Genomic DNA, 15,284 nt, shown 5'->3' on the forward strand with positions numbered 1-15,284 from the left:
TACAATTTCTTCAGTTGAAGATTCATGAAAAATGTCTTCGTCATTTTCCAAGATCAACTTTGCTGGTGCTGAATCAAATACGTCAACAGGTTATGTGCCCAGCACATTGATGTCTTGACGATTTAGACGACTGGATTATTGTTCCTGGTAGCTACTCCTGCCCGAATCCAGAAAAAATGTATGCATAAGAAATGTTAGACTTTTATGCATAGAACCCAATACATTAATGAGCAGTTTTCGAATTAATCCGAAGAAATGAAGTGTAGAATTTTAGTGAGCATTGCTGGTATACACCAAAAAGTGTGTTTCCTACTTTGTTTTCTCAACTTTGCGTCATTCACGGTGAAGTAGGAACATACCATTGCCCCTTACTCTTTGCACTAATGAAAAGTATGACATTATCTTCCTATGAGGAATTTTATTTTTATTTTGTACGTATTTTCCTCTATAATAATTTCCATGTACATTTTTACCACGTAGCGAATTGTGTGTACATTTTTTCCTTTGTACATTTTTACCACGTACCCTCCTGCTTAGCTGTATCCTGATGGCGATGGAGGGTTTCTTACGACATGACGTTGAGAAGCTGGTTAGTCCAGAGAATTGGCGTAGCTGGAAACGACAGATCGTCGACGTCCTCACGATGTGTTCGGCAAATGGGTCGGGCCAACTGAGCCTGTACCAACAGCAAGAGAGTCAGAAACCGCTGTATATGCAACTGATATCAGGAAGTATCGAGTAATTTGAAATGCTTCTTGGACATAAAGGCACCCTAGAAAATTTGATTAAAATATTTCTTTCATAGGACAATGCCAGACGATAGAGGTGAGTCGGGCCTAGCTTTTTTAAAACCCACCCAACCCAAGCCCAAGCCTGAAATTTATTAAAAAATTCCGCCCACTTCAGGCCCGAAAATTTCAAAGCCCACCTTATCCCGGGCCCACCCGAAATCAACTTTCTAAAATCCACCCGGTTAACCGGTTTAGTCCTGAAGAAAAAGGTTCGGATTTATCATAATGTAATGATATTAAAATTAAATTTTACCATGAATGTATTCATTTCAACCATGAATATCGAACTATATCATAAACCTTTCTATCATCGTTTGCCGTTGATTCGATCCACAAAACGATTCCCGGATAGCGCGATTCAACCGGTGAAGAAAATGACTCCTCATTCTTAGAAAAATACCTGTACTCTAACCATATTACTTCATAATCGTAAGTAAAGAAATTTATTATTAATATTCTTACCTTTCGTTCAATCAAAAAGATATGTATTAAAATTTTAGAAACTTAAATTTCACGCTAAGCCTTGACACTGAAACCTAGGAGCAACAAACACAAGGAGAACGCAGCTAACCTTTAAACACGCTAACGCAGTGTTGTGTACAAATTTCATTGGACGAGCCTTTACTCCGAACGTAATACGGAAAGGGGGAAGACAATATCCGAATTTTCCCCTTCCGACGGCAGCAGGCGCTAAGGCGTCTAACCAATGAAAACTGTACACAAGTAAATGCACGACTTTGGACGGGTTGCGTTCTCCTTGTGTGGGGCGCTGTGTTTGTTGCTCCTAGCTGAAAGCTAGTCAAGTTTCGAAACGTTGATCTTCAATACAATTTTTAAACGGTAGCGCGTGACCGACGTCATCATAACTAAGCCCCTCCCATCCTAACGACTGAGGCTACACTACCTAATGCAGTGCGATATTCATTTTTGAAATGAATACATTCATGATTTTAATGTCAATTAATTGGCTGTGTACAAAAAAAGGAACCAAAAAAATAGCGGTCAAACTTTCGATTAATAATAATGTTACACTATTATTAATCCCAAATCAAACTTCACAAGACCTTTGAAAGTGTGTTCAAAGTTGAGAGAAAAGAATTGTGGACAGTTTGAGACGTAGCCTTTTGCTTACTAAAGAAATTTTTAATTTAATAAAATTTTAAAAGAAATATAATTGAATAAAATTTTAAAAGAAATATAATTGAATAAAATTTTAAAAGAAATATAATTGAATAAAATTTTAAAAGAAATATAATTGAATAAAATTTTAAAAGAAATATAATTGAATAAAATTTTAAAAGAAATATAATTGAATAAAATTTTAAAAGAAATATAATTGAATAAAATTTTAAAAGAAATATAATTGAATAAAATTTTAAAAGAAATATAATTGAATAAAATTTTAAAAGAAATATAATTGAATAAAATTTTAAAAGAAATATAATTGAATAAAATTTTAAAAGAAATATAATTGAATAAAATTTTAAAAGAAATATAATTGAATAAAATTTTAAAAGAAATATAATTGAATAAAATTTTAAAAGAAATATAATTGAATAAAATTTTAAAAGAAATATAATTTAATAAAATTTTAAAAGAAATATAATTGAATAAAATTTTAAAAGAAATATAATTTAATAAAATTTTAAAAGAAATATAATTTAATAAATTTTTACAAGAAATATAATTTAATAAAATTTTAAAAGAAATATAATTTAATAAAATTTTAAAAGAAATATAATTTAATAAAATTTTAAAAGAAATATAATTTAATAAAATTTTAAAAGAAATATAATTTAATAAAATTTTAAAAGAAATATAATTTAATAAAATTTTAAAAGAAATATAATTTAATAAAATTTTAAAAGAAATATAATTTAATAAAATTTTAAAAGAAATATAATTTAATAAAATTTTAAAAGAAATATAATTTAATAAAATTTTAAAAGAAATATAATTTAATAAAATTTTAAAAGAAATATAATTTAATAAAATTTTAAAAGAAATATAATTTAATAAAATTTTAAAAGAAATATAATTTAATAAAATTTTAAAAGAAATATAATTTAATAAAATTTTAAAAGAAATATAATTTAATAAAATTTTAAAAGAAATATAATTTAATAAAATTTTAAAAGAAATATAATTTAATAAAATTTTAAAAGAAATATAATTTAATAAAATTTTAAAAGAAATATAATTTAATATAATTTACAATATAAAAACATGTATACAATCCCTGATGAGTTTGTTAATTCATTAGCAAGAATCATGTTATTTATAATATAATCAAAGAATCAAGAGCGCATACAAAATAAATATGAAAGTGAAAACACGAAATTCCAAGAAACAACAAACAGAATCGCAGATTTATCTTAAAAACAATTTTATTGGAATCTTAGCAGAACGTAAGAATCACGGTAACAATCGTGTTAATGATTCTAGAGTTATAATGGCATCGCATGAAATTCAAAGACTTGACAAGAAATATGAAGGAATCAAGTTTTGATTATCAGAATCTTACCATAATCATGGATTAATTTGGAACCTTCTACAAATGGTTTCTAAGTCAGAACTTTGCAAAAATCAAAAAAAAAACTCTGGTTCTAATGCACTCTTGAAACACAGCATTTTGTATTTTACTTTTATCGGAAGTTAATAAATTTGAATGTACTTATATTTCAGTAAAAAGAATAATCCAATGTTGAAAAAATTAGACAAACTTTCAAGGACATAAATGATAATCATAGAATTTTTCGTAGAGTAAATTTTTAAATTACCTTCGAAAAGCGTCAAGAGAAAATTGAATAGGCGCTTCAATAAAACATCATCAAGGAAATTTCCAAGAAGTCTTATTTCCAAGAGCCAGGACCTGAAAATTACTGTTTATATAGTGCTTGTTCAAATATTGAAAACATTTCACCTGGAAATAGAACGCCGTGTTTTTGCTACGCCTCAATATGTTAAAAAATTGTTAAAAGGAAACACTTGTTGCATACCATACAAGTGAAAAGTTTCCATTATTTTAACAAGCACTTTATAAAAATTAATAATCAGCTAGGCTAATACCCAAGGCACCACATTAGGCCCAAGCAGGGCCGGACTGGATAGTAGTTGGCCACACCGGCTATGCAATCGTGTTGGCCCCATTTCCCATTAATGTAAAATTATTCCTCTTTGGCCCCCAATTTCAGTTGGCCCCGTTCTGACCGGCGATCACCGGTTAGCCACCCGGGCCAGTCCGAGCCTGGGCCCAAGTCATCTAGCGACTTATAATGCCTTTAAACAGGTGGTCGGGTTACAATGCGTAGGAGGGTGGTGGAAAGCCCTTCATGTTACGCGAGCCTACACTAACTATTAACTTGGGAGGTTCTGGCTCTCGGAAATATTACTTCTTGGGAATTTCCTTGAAGATGTTTTATGGAAGCGTCAATTCCAGGGGGCCAATTCTGTAAATATTCGAAATCCAATTTTCGATCGAAAACTAGATTTCGAACTTCGAGATCTCGACGAATGGTATTCGGTAAAGATTTCGAATAAGCATAAATCAATGTAAATTGTCGAAGTCGATCTCGACATGGCATAGGGTATCGAGATCGAATACCCATTCAATTCTTTACAGAATCGCCCCCAAGGCGTGACGTTTACCAAAATCTTAAAATTCCCCGTTTTTTAGGTCCATTTTTAAATTCCCTGACGTGTAGCAGCCCTGTATTACTTAAACCTGATTTCCACATGAAATAACTATTAAAAATGTTACATTCACGACTTAAATTAAAAAAAATTATTCGTTATTGATGAAACTATTAAATTATAGCGTTTTCCATTTGGTTGCTCTAGGTTCGCTCCTAATCTGTCTCTGACGTCATGGATCTCGCCCCAATCGACTAGAGTAAAACCGCCAATGGAACATATGCACCTATCGTATTCCCGCACTTTGTTTTTTTTTCCCGTTTGGTTTGCCATTTTGACAAAACATCTAATAGCGTTTTCCATTTTTCTGCTCTCGAGCACTCTAGATCGCTCTGATTAACATTTTATGTTCCATTAGCGTGCTCGGATCTGCTCCGATCAAGTTTCGCGTGCGTATTCCCGCACTTTTTTTTTCCCGTTTGGTTTGCCATTTTGACAAAACATCTAATAGCGTTTTCCATTTGTCTGCTCTCGAGCACTCTAGATCGCTCTGATCAACATTTTATGTTCCATTAGCGTGCTCGAATCTGCTCCGATCAAGTTTCGCGTGTTCCATTTCGCGCTCTCGGGTGCTCCGAGATCGCCCAAAACCGATCTGCCGATTTCGACAGATCAACGGATCGAGATCGGAGCAAATTTTCGCGTGTTCCTTAATAGCGTTTTTCATTTGATTGCTTGAGATTCGCTCCGAATCTGTCTCTGATGTCATAGATCTCGCCCCAATCGACTAGAGTAAAACAGCAAATGGAGCATAACATTAACATATTCCCGCACTTTGTTGTTTTTCATCTGCTAGTAATATTAATTTTCTGTCTTGGTCTGCCATTTTGCCAACAAAACTAAAAGGAACACGCAAAAATTTGCTTCGATCTCGATCTCGATCCGTTGATCTGTCGAAATCGGCAGATCGGTTTTGGGCGATCTCGGACCACCCGAGAGCGCGAAATGGAACAAGCGAAACTTGATCGTAGCAGATCCGAGCACGCAAATGGAACATAAAATGTTGATCAGATCGATCTAGAGCGCTCGAGAGCAGTCAAATGGAAAACGCTATATGTTTTAGATTTTTTGGCAAAATGGTAGACCAAGACGCAAAAATTTAAATTACTAGCAGACGAAAAATAACAAAGCGCGGGAATATGTTCATGGCATGTTCCATTTGCGGTTTTACTCTAGTCGATTGGGGCGAGATCTATGACGTCAGAGACAGATTCAGAGCGAATCTTGAGCAATCAAATGGAAAACGCTATAAAAGCAACACGAAAATTTAATCTCTGATCTCGATCTCGATCCCTTGATCTGTCGAAATCGGCAGATCAGTTTTAAACGGTCTTGGAGTACCCAGGAGCTAGGAATGGAACACGCGAAACTTGATCGGAGCAGATACGAGCACCCAAATGGAACATAAATGTTGATCGGAGCGATCTAGAGCAGTCAAATGGAAAACGCTATGAGAGAAGAGAACTTGAAACTGAAACCCACTAGGAATCCTATAAATGCTTTATATTACAAGAGGTTCAGCAGAAAGTTGTAAAATTTGAAATATTGGGAATTAGTAAAAATATGAAATAAACATCTGTTTCCGTATACATTTATTTAGATTATAAGGGTTTTTGGGAGAACAATTTACAATATTTTTAGGCAATTGCAATAAAAAATTTTTACATTTTTGTACCAGAGACGCCTTGTTTTAATAACCTTAAATTTCACCAAAAGCGTCCATGTTGTATAAAGTCTTTTTAATAATATTATTATTAACATTTAAGTTTTAAACACTTTTTTTTATGTAGACTGTAATAAAACACAATATACCCAAAAACCTCTGGGCTTATGAAATTAAACAAATACTAAAGGTGATTAACCCTTAGATAGAAATACAGTATGGGGAATGTTTATAACTGAATCGAACTTTTTCCGTAAAGTTTAGGTATTCAACTGTTACTCTTTAAATGTGACCAAAGGTTTATATAAAAATATTAATTTGATCGCATCATGCTAAGAGCAATGAATGCTTTAATTTAAGCATCGTTTAGAACGTTTGTCTATACTTTTAATACTTTCAAACAAAATTGCATTAAAAAGGAAAGTGATAAAAATTTCTTAAAGTGTTAAAAATTATTCTAAACCCAGATGCGTTATGAACTCAATATTAACCAGCTCCAATACTCAAAAGTCCAGTCTCCATTATAAACAAAAATGTATTTACAATAAATTAAACTTGACAATAAATTGCTTTTGGTTCTTTCTCAATTTCAAAAGGAAATTGCGGGTGTTTAAATAAAATAAAATGAAATTTTAAATATTCTGTATAAAAAGTTTGTAATATTTATTATAAAATTTTAGTACTCAACTAGCCTCTAGGACTTGCAAGACCCTTTCAATAGATTTCAAACCCGCGTTACTAATGACGCCCTGAAAAATGTGATAAAAATGTTTTAGATCACTCAAATATACAAAAATAAATATCAAAAACTTACTGTCAGATTGACAAAATTTAGGAACTTTCTCAGAACCTCAATCATGGGTGTAAAACTTTCATTGGGCATCTGATCTTTCACCATTTCCCGGTAATCCTTCAAAAGGTTATCCAATTAATATTACAAATCGTAATAAGTAATATCATGGGAAATCACTAGGCATGTGTGAGCCTTGATTTTAGGGTTTCAAGCCGAGCTTTTGAGCTTTTAGGCTTAGTTTAAAAAGTGGTTTTGAGTACTCTAATAATTAGGCTTAGCTTAAAAAGGGGGGTTTCAAGTACTCGACTAATTAGGCTTAGCTCTAAAAAGGGGGGGTTTTGAGTACTGGATGATAGATTTAGCTTAAAAAGACTCTGAATAAATTGGATTTTTTTAAGTAAAACATTTTTCAAAAATAAAGAATATTTACTGCCCGAGCTTTTATGTTTATTTGAAGCCATATTTGTAAGTCTAAATGAATAACTGGCCATACCAGGAATTACAACAAGAAAATGGTGGCCTTCCGTTATGTAACTTATGGTTTTGGTTTCATTTTCTACATTTAAAATCAGTGACCAATCAGAAACCACTAGAACTCATACCTCACCCAATAAGATATGTTAAAGCGGGACCAAAGGGTATTTTTAGTAGCTTTTCCCACCAGTTTTAAAAGCTCGCGAGTAGTGCCTTGGTAAGAATAATAGTTTAGAGTACGCAAAAAATTAAGCCTCGGCCTCAATTTGAAGCTCGAACCATTTTAGAACTTTTCGAACTGCGATCGAGTACTTGAACGAAATAAAACTACACTCAAATCAGCAATGATACTCACCAAGTTTTGAATAACACAGCCAAAAAGTAACGAAACATAAGCAGCAATTATGCTGTGTTCCATATTTTTTCCGGCTTTCTGTAAAGCTAATGAGAGAAAAAAGTACATTAATGAAGGGGACACGCTTGAGAAAAAATAAATAAAAAATTGACCAACCTTTCATCAAAGTTTCTTCTAATTGTTCAACTTGCGCTTGTTGCGAGATAACAATTTGCGAAGAAGAAGTACTACCACCGGAACTTTCAATCTGTTTCTGAGAATTATTATCAGCAGCTTGCCCATCAAGGAGGGCATCAGCTTGGTCCTCCAATTGTTTAGCCAAATCCAAACGATTCACGAAAACCTGTTAATAACACATACTGTTGTAAGTGCGGTACAAGCTTTATAATAAGTAAAACCACTAGCCTCAATTAGAGCTTCAATACATGACATTTCTTCACCATTACTGGATAAATCAAAAGCTCCAACTGTTCGAACCAAAACCAGCCGGTCTCGATTTTCTGGGCAAAATTCCACAAAATTGATGAGTAGAGCAAATGACTGTAATACGAGACATATTATAAATTTTGGAGTTAATAATATATGTAGGTGTTCCGTAGCATATTTTACCAGGACATGCAAATCAAATCGCTCTTCCTGAGGAATATAAGCTCCAGTTTGTAAAATAAGTAGCAATAAACATTCCATAATCCCTTCTTGAGAACCTACAATTGCGCTGCCCAAGCTGTTCTCGTGCGTTATGTTAATTAACACTTTTAAAACAGTTTTCATTGTACAAAACAGTACCGCGCCTGGGGTGCTACAGCTTTTTAAAGGTTTATAATCATTGTCAATCGGGTATTGACTTATACAGGTACGACAAAGCTGAAGCAGACTGGAATTAAATAGAACAATCAATTTACGCCAAAAATGTTAGGCTGACAAAATTATTACCTAATACACGCATCTACGAGAACAGCGTTTTTGAACGTTAAAACATATCTCTGGTTATCTTGATTTTGGTAAGTGACATTTTCCACCACTCTGAGGCAGCGATCTATCGTTCTCAGTTGATCTAATTCATTTGGTAAAGCTCCATCTTCAGAAATTGCCCCTGACCATTGATTAATACCGATATTTACTGTTTGATAAAGAAAACTACAATTAACGGTGACTAAAATAAGCGCAGAATATTTTGTAAGAAATTCATACCAGTATCAACCACATAATCCAAACCACCTAACGTGCGAATTTCTTCTTTAAACCACTCCCCCGTCCTACGAGATGATAAACTTAGTAAAGTTTCCACAGCCAGAATTCCAGCCTACATGGTGTACCGATTATAAACAATATGCACAAAGAAAAATGCTACAGAACTAAAAATTCTACTTACAGTAATATTATTCAAATCTAGTTGCTTTGCGTATCCTTTCTGTTGCATTTCTTCGCAAAGTGATCGAACTTTTTCTTTAATTTTTTCTGTTTGCTGTTGATTTATAGCAGGTGAAATTTCCGAGGAAGACTGAGTGGTTTCTCCCGAATTACATTCGAGTAACTGAAGAAGTAATGACAAGGTGCTGGCTTCTAAATCCATAGTTAAACGGTCTTGACTTAAAACAAACATCAAAGTGGCGGTTGAAAGTGAAAGGCTCTGAAAAAATTGGAATCAGTTTTGATTTCACAGCATTTTCATTAAAATTTCGAATCTTACAGGATCAGATGGTGCATCCATTAAGGCACTAAACACTTTGGAAATTGTTCCATGAGCCCTGAGATGAATTCTGAAGGATGGTCCCATACATTTGGTTGCCCAACTTAATGTGCTACGAAAATACAATTATTACTATACTGAAATTAGAATTTTAACAGTGCTGCGTTTAGTAACTCTCAACGAAGTATCTGAAAATATTTCATTGAGAGCATTGCTAACGTGACGTAGGATCTTGTTGAACGCTTCATACGCTTGTTGTAAATTTTGTAAAATATAGTCTGTTGTGGCGTCTGCAGCTAGCCTTACTTCGTGCTGTGACTTCAAGTGACTGCCGACCGTTGAGCTCAGTGCTGAGCTTTTATTGAGTTACTCAACGCAGCCCAGGGGGAAAATTTACCTCAAACATCTGGTTCCTAAAGAACTGGAACTCTGAATTCCTTCAAGCAAATACTCAACATCATCGTTGAATTCCTGAGTTTCACCAGACTCGTGACACTGGTGGGCTTGCTTTACATTATGTACCACTGTATACAGCTATGAAAATGTAACATTAAAAACAAAGTTAATTTCTTTAACACAAGTAGAAGGACTTTATCAAACCTCTTTAACACTTCTTTGACATTTCCAAGAGGTTATAACTTCTCCATCCTGTGTAGTTTTCTTAACATATTTTGAAAGCTTGAGTTTCTGTGTCACCATTAAATTATCTTCATCGTCTTCCTCCTCCTCTTCATCTTCAAATTCATCAGCCAGACTCACTTTTTCTTCATTCTTAAAAATATAAAAAGTGTTAATTACAGAACTAACTGATCACAAAACAAAAACTAGCAAACCATTTTGGTTTCTTCTTTGTGTTCATCATCATCCACATGCCATGGTCTGTATTTATAAACTGCTTTCATCTGCAAAAACCAAAGGAGTGATTAATACTGTTGGGAGTTTTTGAGTTGGTATTTAAGGACCTTCTTTGGGCTATTGAAGATTTTTCTGGACTTAAACAGTGACTTTTGACTCCTTGATGACTGGGAAGATGAGCCCTTTAAATTGTTCGTATAACCAGCTAAGTCAAGTTGAGATGAAGACTCTTGAGAACAATCTGTTGGTGCACCATCACTAAAGGCAGAATTTTGCGATTCACTCAGAGTAGAATAAGCAGTCTGGGACATAGGCTCATCCGAGCTTAATGAACCAAAGGGGGGTTCACTGAAGTTCATATTATTCACTTGTGGATTTGGTATCACATTAGAAGAAATACTACATGCGCTAGTGGAAGCAGAAGGTTCTAAAATTTGTACATCATGCGCGTAAGTGTTGCTAGCGTAAGAGTCAGCTGTATAAATATTGTTCCCGCTTGAAACTGTTGGCACATCACCACCAATGGACTGAGTCTGCGAATTGTCCTGAGCTTTGTCTTTACTGCGGCCGTAAGTTCTAAACGCTGGATTAAAAATTTGAGGTTGCACTACTACTGGTGTAGATTGCCCTATAGCCTCAGGTTGACTTTCAGGACCAGAATTATAATTTTGCCATTTATTTGGACTCGAAGAATGATGATTGGCGGAAAAATTATCACTTTCATAAGAAGCTTGGGATTGATAACTCGAATATAGAATATCACTGCCACAGCTATCTAAACCATAGTTGGCAGAGTACTGAGTCTGAATGTTGGACTGTGATCCAAAAATGTCGTTTTCACTACTCTGGGAACCAAAAGTGGGTCCAGAATACGATTGGCTAGATGGTGGTGAAAATATATCACTCTGCGAAGTTACTGATGGGCTGTAGAAGCAGTTATTTGTCAAGTTAAGGGTGGATATGCTGCTAGATGGAGATGTAAACTTGTCATCTCCTAATATTCTCTCCACCGAAAAACTTTGAAGCTCAGTCTTTTGAGTAGTTGGAATTGAACTAAGCAACATATCAAAAGGATCATTGTTAACTACAGGATATTTCTTTGTGACCACCACCGGTACAGGTGCTGGCAAACTTTCATCATTGTCAAAAGCAGTCTGAACTTTAACACCCAAATTCACAGAGACTTTTGGAAAGTCTAGCTCGTTGGAGGAGTCAACAGTTTTAGATGAGGCTATGGGAAACTGCTCTAATGACAACTGCTTCAAAGCAAAAGTGTTGCTGTTTGCTTTATCGGAGATCAAATTAGAATTAGTGGCTGGCTTCTTCTTGTTAATCGTGTTTTGAACAGCTAAAGGCCTTGTGCCACCTCCACTTTTAAAAAATTTGTTTGGTTTTGAGGAAGTTGAAGTTTTTGGTACTGTGTCACTAGTGCTAGATTTACTAAGAGAAGTGGTTGGAGTAGTTTTACTGGATTTCACTGGAGAACCATCACAATCAAAGCTAAATGGATCATCCAAGTTATCTCCATTCCCTCCCATCTTCATCCTTTTATTAGACTCCTCTTGCTGTAAAGAAGAGGAGCAGTCCTTTCTACCATTTATTTGACTTTTCCTGATCGATGTGAAAGTTGTCATTCCCCATCTTTGACCACCAGCGACCGACACTTTTGCAGTGGAGGGCTTATTTGTATTTTCAGATAAGAGCTGATCAAATTTTAGGCTACTCTTGCATTCCGTTCTTCTACCGTAAGTCTTCCCTGATCCATAACGAGACATTTCTACCCTTCAAGGAGTTTAACTGCACTGTCATACGTTTTGTACTGTTACCTGGAAGAAGTCAATGGAACAAAAATCAAAGCCAATATCAAGTTGCAAAACTGCCTAAAAGAATATTAAACAATGGCCCAGAACAAATTAATTTGATAACCCTTAAAATAATATCCATATGTGGTGACTACATATCATTTGATTTTGAATAATTGTAATGGGCAAAAGATGAAATACACACAAAAATAGCAATAAAACCATGAAAATAGGTGGGGTCAAGTTTTAATTAATAAGTGAAGTAACTTAAGGAAGGTTTGAAATACTTAGGGGATTCTTCATGGAAATTCGTATCCTTTAAATGGCAGAAAATAAAACAATATAATGCTATTACCATGGTGGATAGTCTATTTTGTAAATAAGGCCCTGGAAAGAAAACTGTAAACTTGCAACAACTACATTAAGCCTTGGTAGAAATAGGTACTGAACCATCACACTACTAACTGCTATACATAACTTATCATAATTTAAAATTTAAAACTATACTTACAGAATACAAACAAATGACTTAAAACCACACGCAAATTAAACTAATTTTAGTAAACATTATGGGACAAAACCTGCATGAGGACAGCTTTGACCGCCATTGTAATCAACTACAAAGGCAAAATGGAAGCCGATACGTTCCGGGAGTACGTGACGTCGCCAGCAAGCAGTTTTAAGTAGCTTATTGTAACATTGAGAAGTACGTATTTTAAATAATAACGGATAAACATCACGATAATCAAGTTTAATTTATCAGATAATAAAATAAGGAAATTTTTGAATTAACAAGAAATTTAGTAGGAAAATGGTAAAAAAATGGAGGAAGAGATTGGCAAACGTGTTACTCTTTTCTTCTATTACGGCTAACTTAGACGCGCTAAGCGTTCGTAATCAAAGTTGGTCGTATTGCAATTGGGGTCATTGAATGGCTGCGTTCGGTAACGCTCAATGGACCATGGAACTAATAGGCGTTAATATTAGTTCCATCAAGGACAGTAGATACAGGGACGAGAAAGTGTATTGGCGGCATAGATATAAGAAATGTATATAAAGGTCTAGATAAATTTCGGGGCGTCTAAGCCTAACATAAAATACGGAATTGACACCTAGCAGACACCGAGGAAGCACGTGACCAAGAGCGCGAGGTCTCTTAGAATTTTAGTACTAAGTGCTTGACCTTTCCACAGGCCGTAGTCTTTAGACACCATCTGTTGGTGACTTTTAGTATAATTTTTAAGCAGGAGACAATGGCTCTCGCGACGATAGCACGAGCTTTCTTACCGATAGATTGCGCCTTATAAGGATAGCCTGCAGAAATTACGCGTTTCTGCTAGCTGTCACCTCCGTATTAACTCCCTTTGAAATATTTTATCTAGACCTTTATATACGTTTCCTATATCTATGATTGGCGGCCTCTGTTGGAATATATCACCTAAAACGACCTAAACGCAAGGAGAGTGAGTTGTAAACAAAAAAAATGGCGGTCACCTTATTTTAGTGGTTCTTGACGAGGTTTAAGTGTTCAAAACAAATAAGCATTTTCTTATTTACGCTCGTAGTTTTATTTTTAATTTAACATCAAAATGGTAAAAACTAACTACAATAATACTGTCCATGGTGAACCACGTCTTAACAATGGCCGCGGTTTGTTTACATCTAACTCCCCGTGAATATGAAGACGTTTAAAATCGAATTTTTTTCCCCTGCTTTCTCGTCCCTGTATCTACTGTCCTTGGTTCCATGAATGGACTCTCCGTTGAGTAAACGTTGAGTTTGGTTTATTACTGTACTGCCAAAAAAACGTTATACATATCGAATTCTATTGCGGTGCCACTCTTGCCGCGGGTGATTACACGACATCAAGGTTTAATATCAGTAACATAGTCACTCATAAGTATGCCCATAAGTCTATAATAATGTTCCATAAGTTTGTCACTTTGGGGATTATTTTACAGAGTGACGTCATTACAAGAAGAAAATCTCCCCCTAGCGAAGCGCTGACAATGGCTACGCGTGACGGCCGTAATGCAGTCTGTCTTGTGAATAGTTCTCAGTAAAACTTTTGCATGTGAAGAATAGGAAGCGTCACAAAAGAATATTATACACTTATCAAAGCGACATAAGACCCAAAAGTGTGCCAACTCTACCTTTGCACCCTTTTAAATATATATACTGAGAGCTAGTCTCACAATAGACTAAATAGCGCACTAGTTGGAATAGTACAAGCAAGTACAGGGGCGGCTCAAGGGCCGGGCAACCCGGGCAATTGCCCGGGGCGCCGGTTCGAGAGGGGCGCCGAAATTGAGTTGTGCGCCTTTTTGGTTTACCAAGAATTGGATTTGTTTATAAATTTTTTAATGAAAGCGTAACATAATTTGAAAAATCTTTAGCTAATTAGAAATACAAATCGTTTTCCCAACCAAAATGTCCAACATCGTCGATGAACGTTTTTTTGCTACTAATTTATTTTGCAATTCTGACGGATGAAGCATTTTTCTGGTATTAACATTATAAACCAGGGTATATAATAATAAGAAGAAAAAGTGGTTGGGCGACACTACAAGAATAGAAGTGTGCCAGAATTTTTAGCCCGGTGTACCTAGTAACAGGGGCCATACCACCGGAGGCCTATCATCATAGTGCCCAACGCCAGCGCCCCAAAGCCCGGACAGGTGACAAATCCAGCATGGGTAGTAGTACCCTACTAATGATGGTCGCACCTTTGATGCAAACCACTCAACCCAGCTAAAGGTGCGGCAATGGGTTGACCAATTCTCACTTCGCACACAGTGGTGGGATTAAGAGTGGATGCTAAAGCAACAACTCCAGCTGACAACCTACCTACGTAGGTCATACCCTTTGGAGAGAGCTCCTAAAGGGGAACGACGGGAACACAGCAGTCCACATAACCCGGCACAGCTGGCACCGTAGATCCCGGTGTGCTCCAAAAGGCCAGAAAACAGGAGCACCGTGCCCTCATATGGAGGCCCGCCACCCCACAGCAGGCTACCCAATCCGCCGAGGTGGCCAGTTTGCACCGACCATCTCCGTTAGGGTGACCCGAAGCTCAGTTTCCAGCCCAAACCTGACCGAAGTCGGAGGTGTAGGTACACCGGGCTATAAATTCTGACACACTGTCAGGATACAACATTTGAAATAATC

General features: G+C 35.5%; 1 protein-coding gene across 1 annotated transcript; it reads right to left on the minus strand.

Moving 5' to 3' along the window:
* Positions 1–6,048: 6,048 nt before the first annotated feature.
* On the minus strand, positions 6,049–12,777 carry wapl (cohesin release factor wings apart-like). The gene is made up of 15 exons (XM_090158269.1): positions 12,628–12,777; positions 10,422–12,140; positions 10,293–10,361; positions 10,060–10,230; positions 9,857–9,993; positions 9,460–9,571; positions 9,142–9,399; positions 8,961–9,072; positions 8,703–8,889; positions 8,379–8,643; positions 8,175–8,309; positions 7,926–8,112; positions 7,770–7,855; positions 6,962–7,057; positions 6,049–6,896 (listed from the first exon to the last, which is right to left on the minus strand). The coding sequence occupies exons 2-15, from the start codon at positions 12,087–12,089 to the stop codon at positions 6,831–6,833; spliced, it is 3,549 nt and encodes a 1,182-aa protein (XP_090014395.1). The 5' UTR covers positions 12,090–12,140; positions 12,628–12,777; the 3' UTR covers positions 6,049–6,830.
* Positions 12,778–15,284: the final 2,507 nt, after the last annotated feature.

The sequence above is a fragment of the Leiobunum rupestre genome, chromosome 9 (assembly GCF_980474605.1).
Source record: "Leiobunum rupestre chromosome 9, qqLeiRupe1.1.hap1, whole genome shotgun sequence".
NCBI lineage: Eukaryota > Metazoa > Arthropoda > Arachnida > Opiliones > Sclerosomatidae > Leiobunum > Leiobunum rupestre.

Coding starts and splice junctions, on each gene's coding strand:
- wapl (XM_090158269.1), bottom strand. CDS start 12,089: ATGTCTCGTTATGGATCAGGGAAGACTTACGGTAGAAGAACGGAATGC. Junction 10,362..10,421: donor TCTTCAATAGCCCAAAGAAG/GTCCTTAAATAC, acceptor TGGTTTTTGCAG/ATGAAAGCAGTTTATAAATA. Junction 7,856..7,925: donor AGAAGAAACTTTGATGAAAG/GTTGGTCAATTT, acceptor TTCTCTCATTAG/CTTTACAGAAAGCCGGAAAA.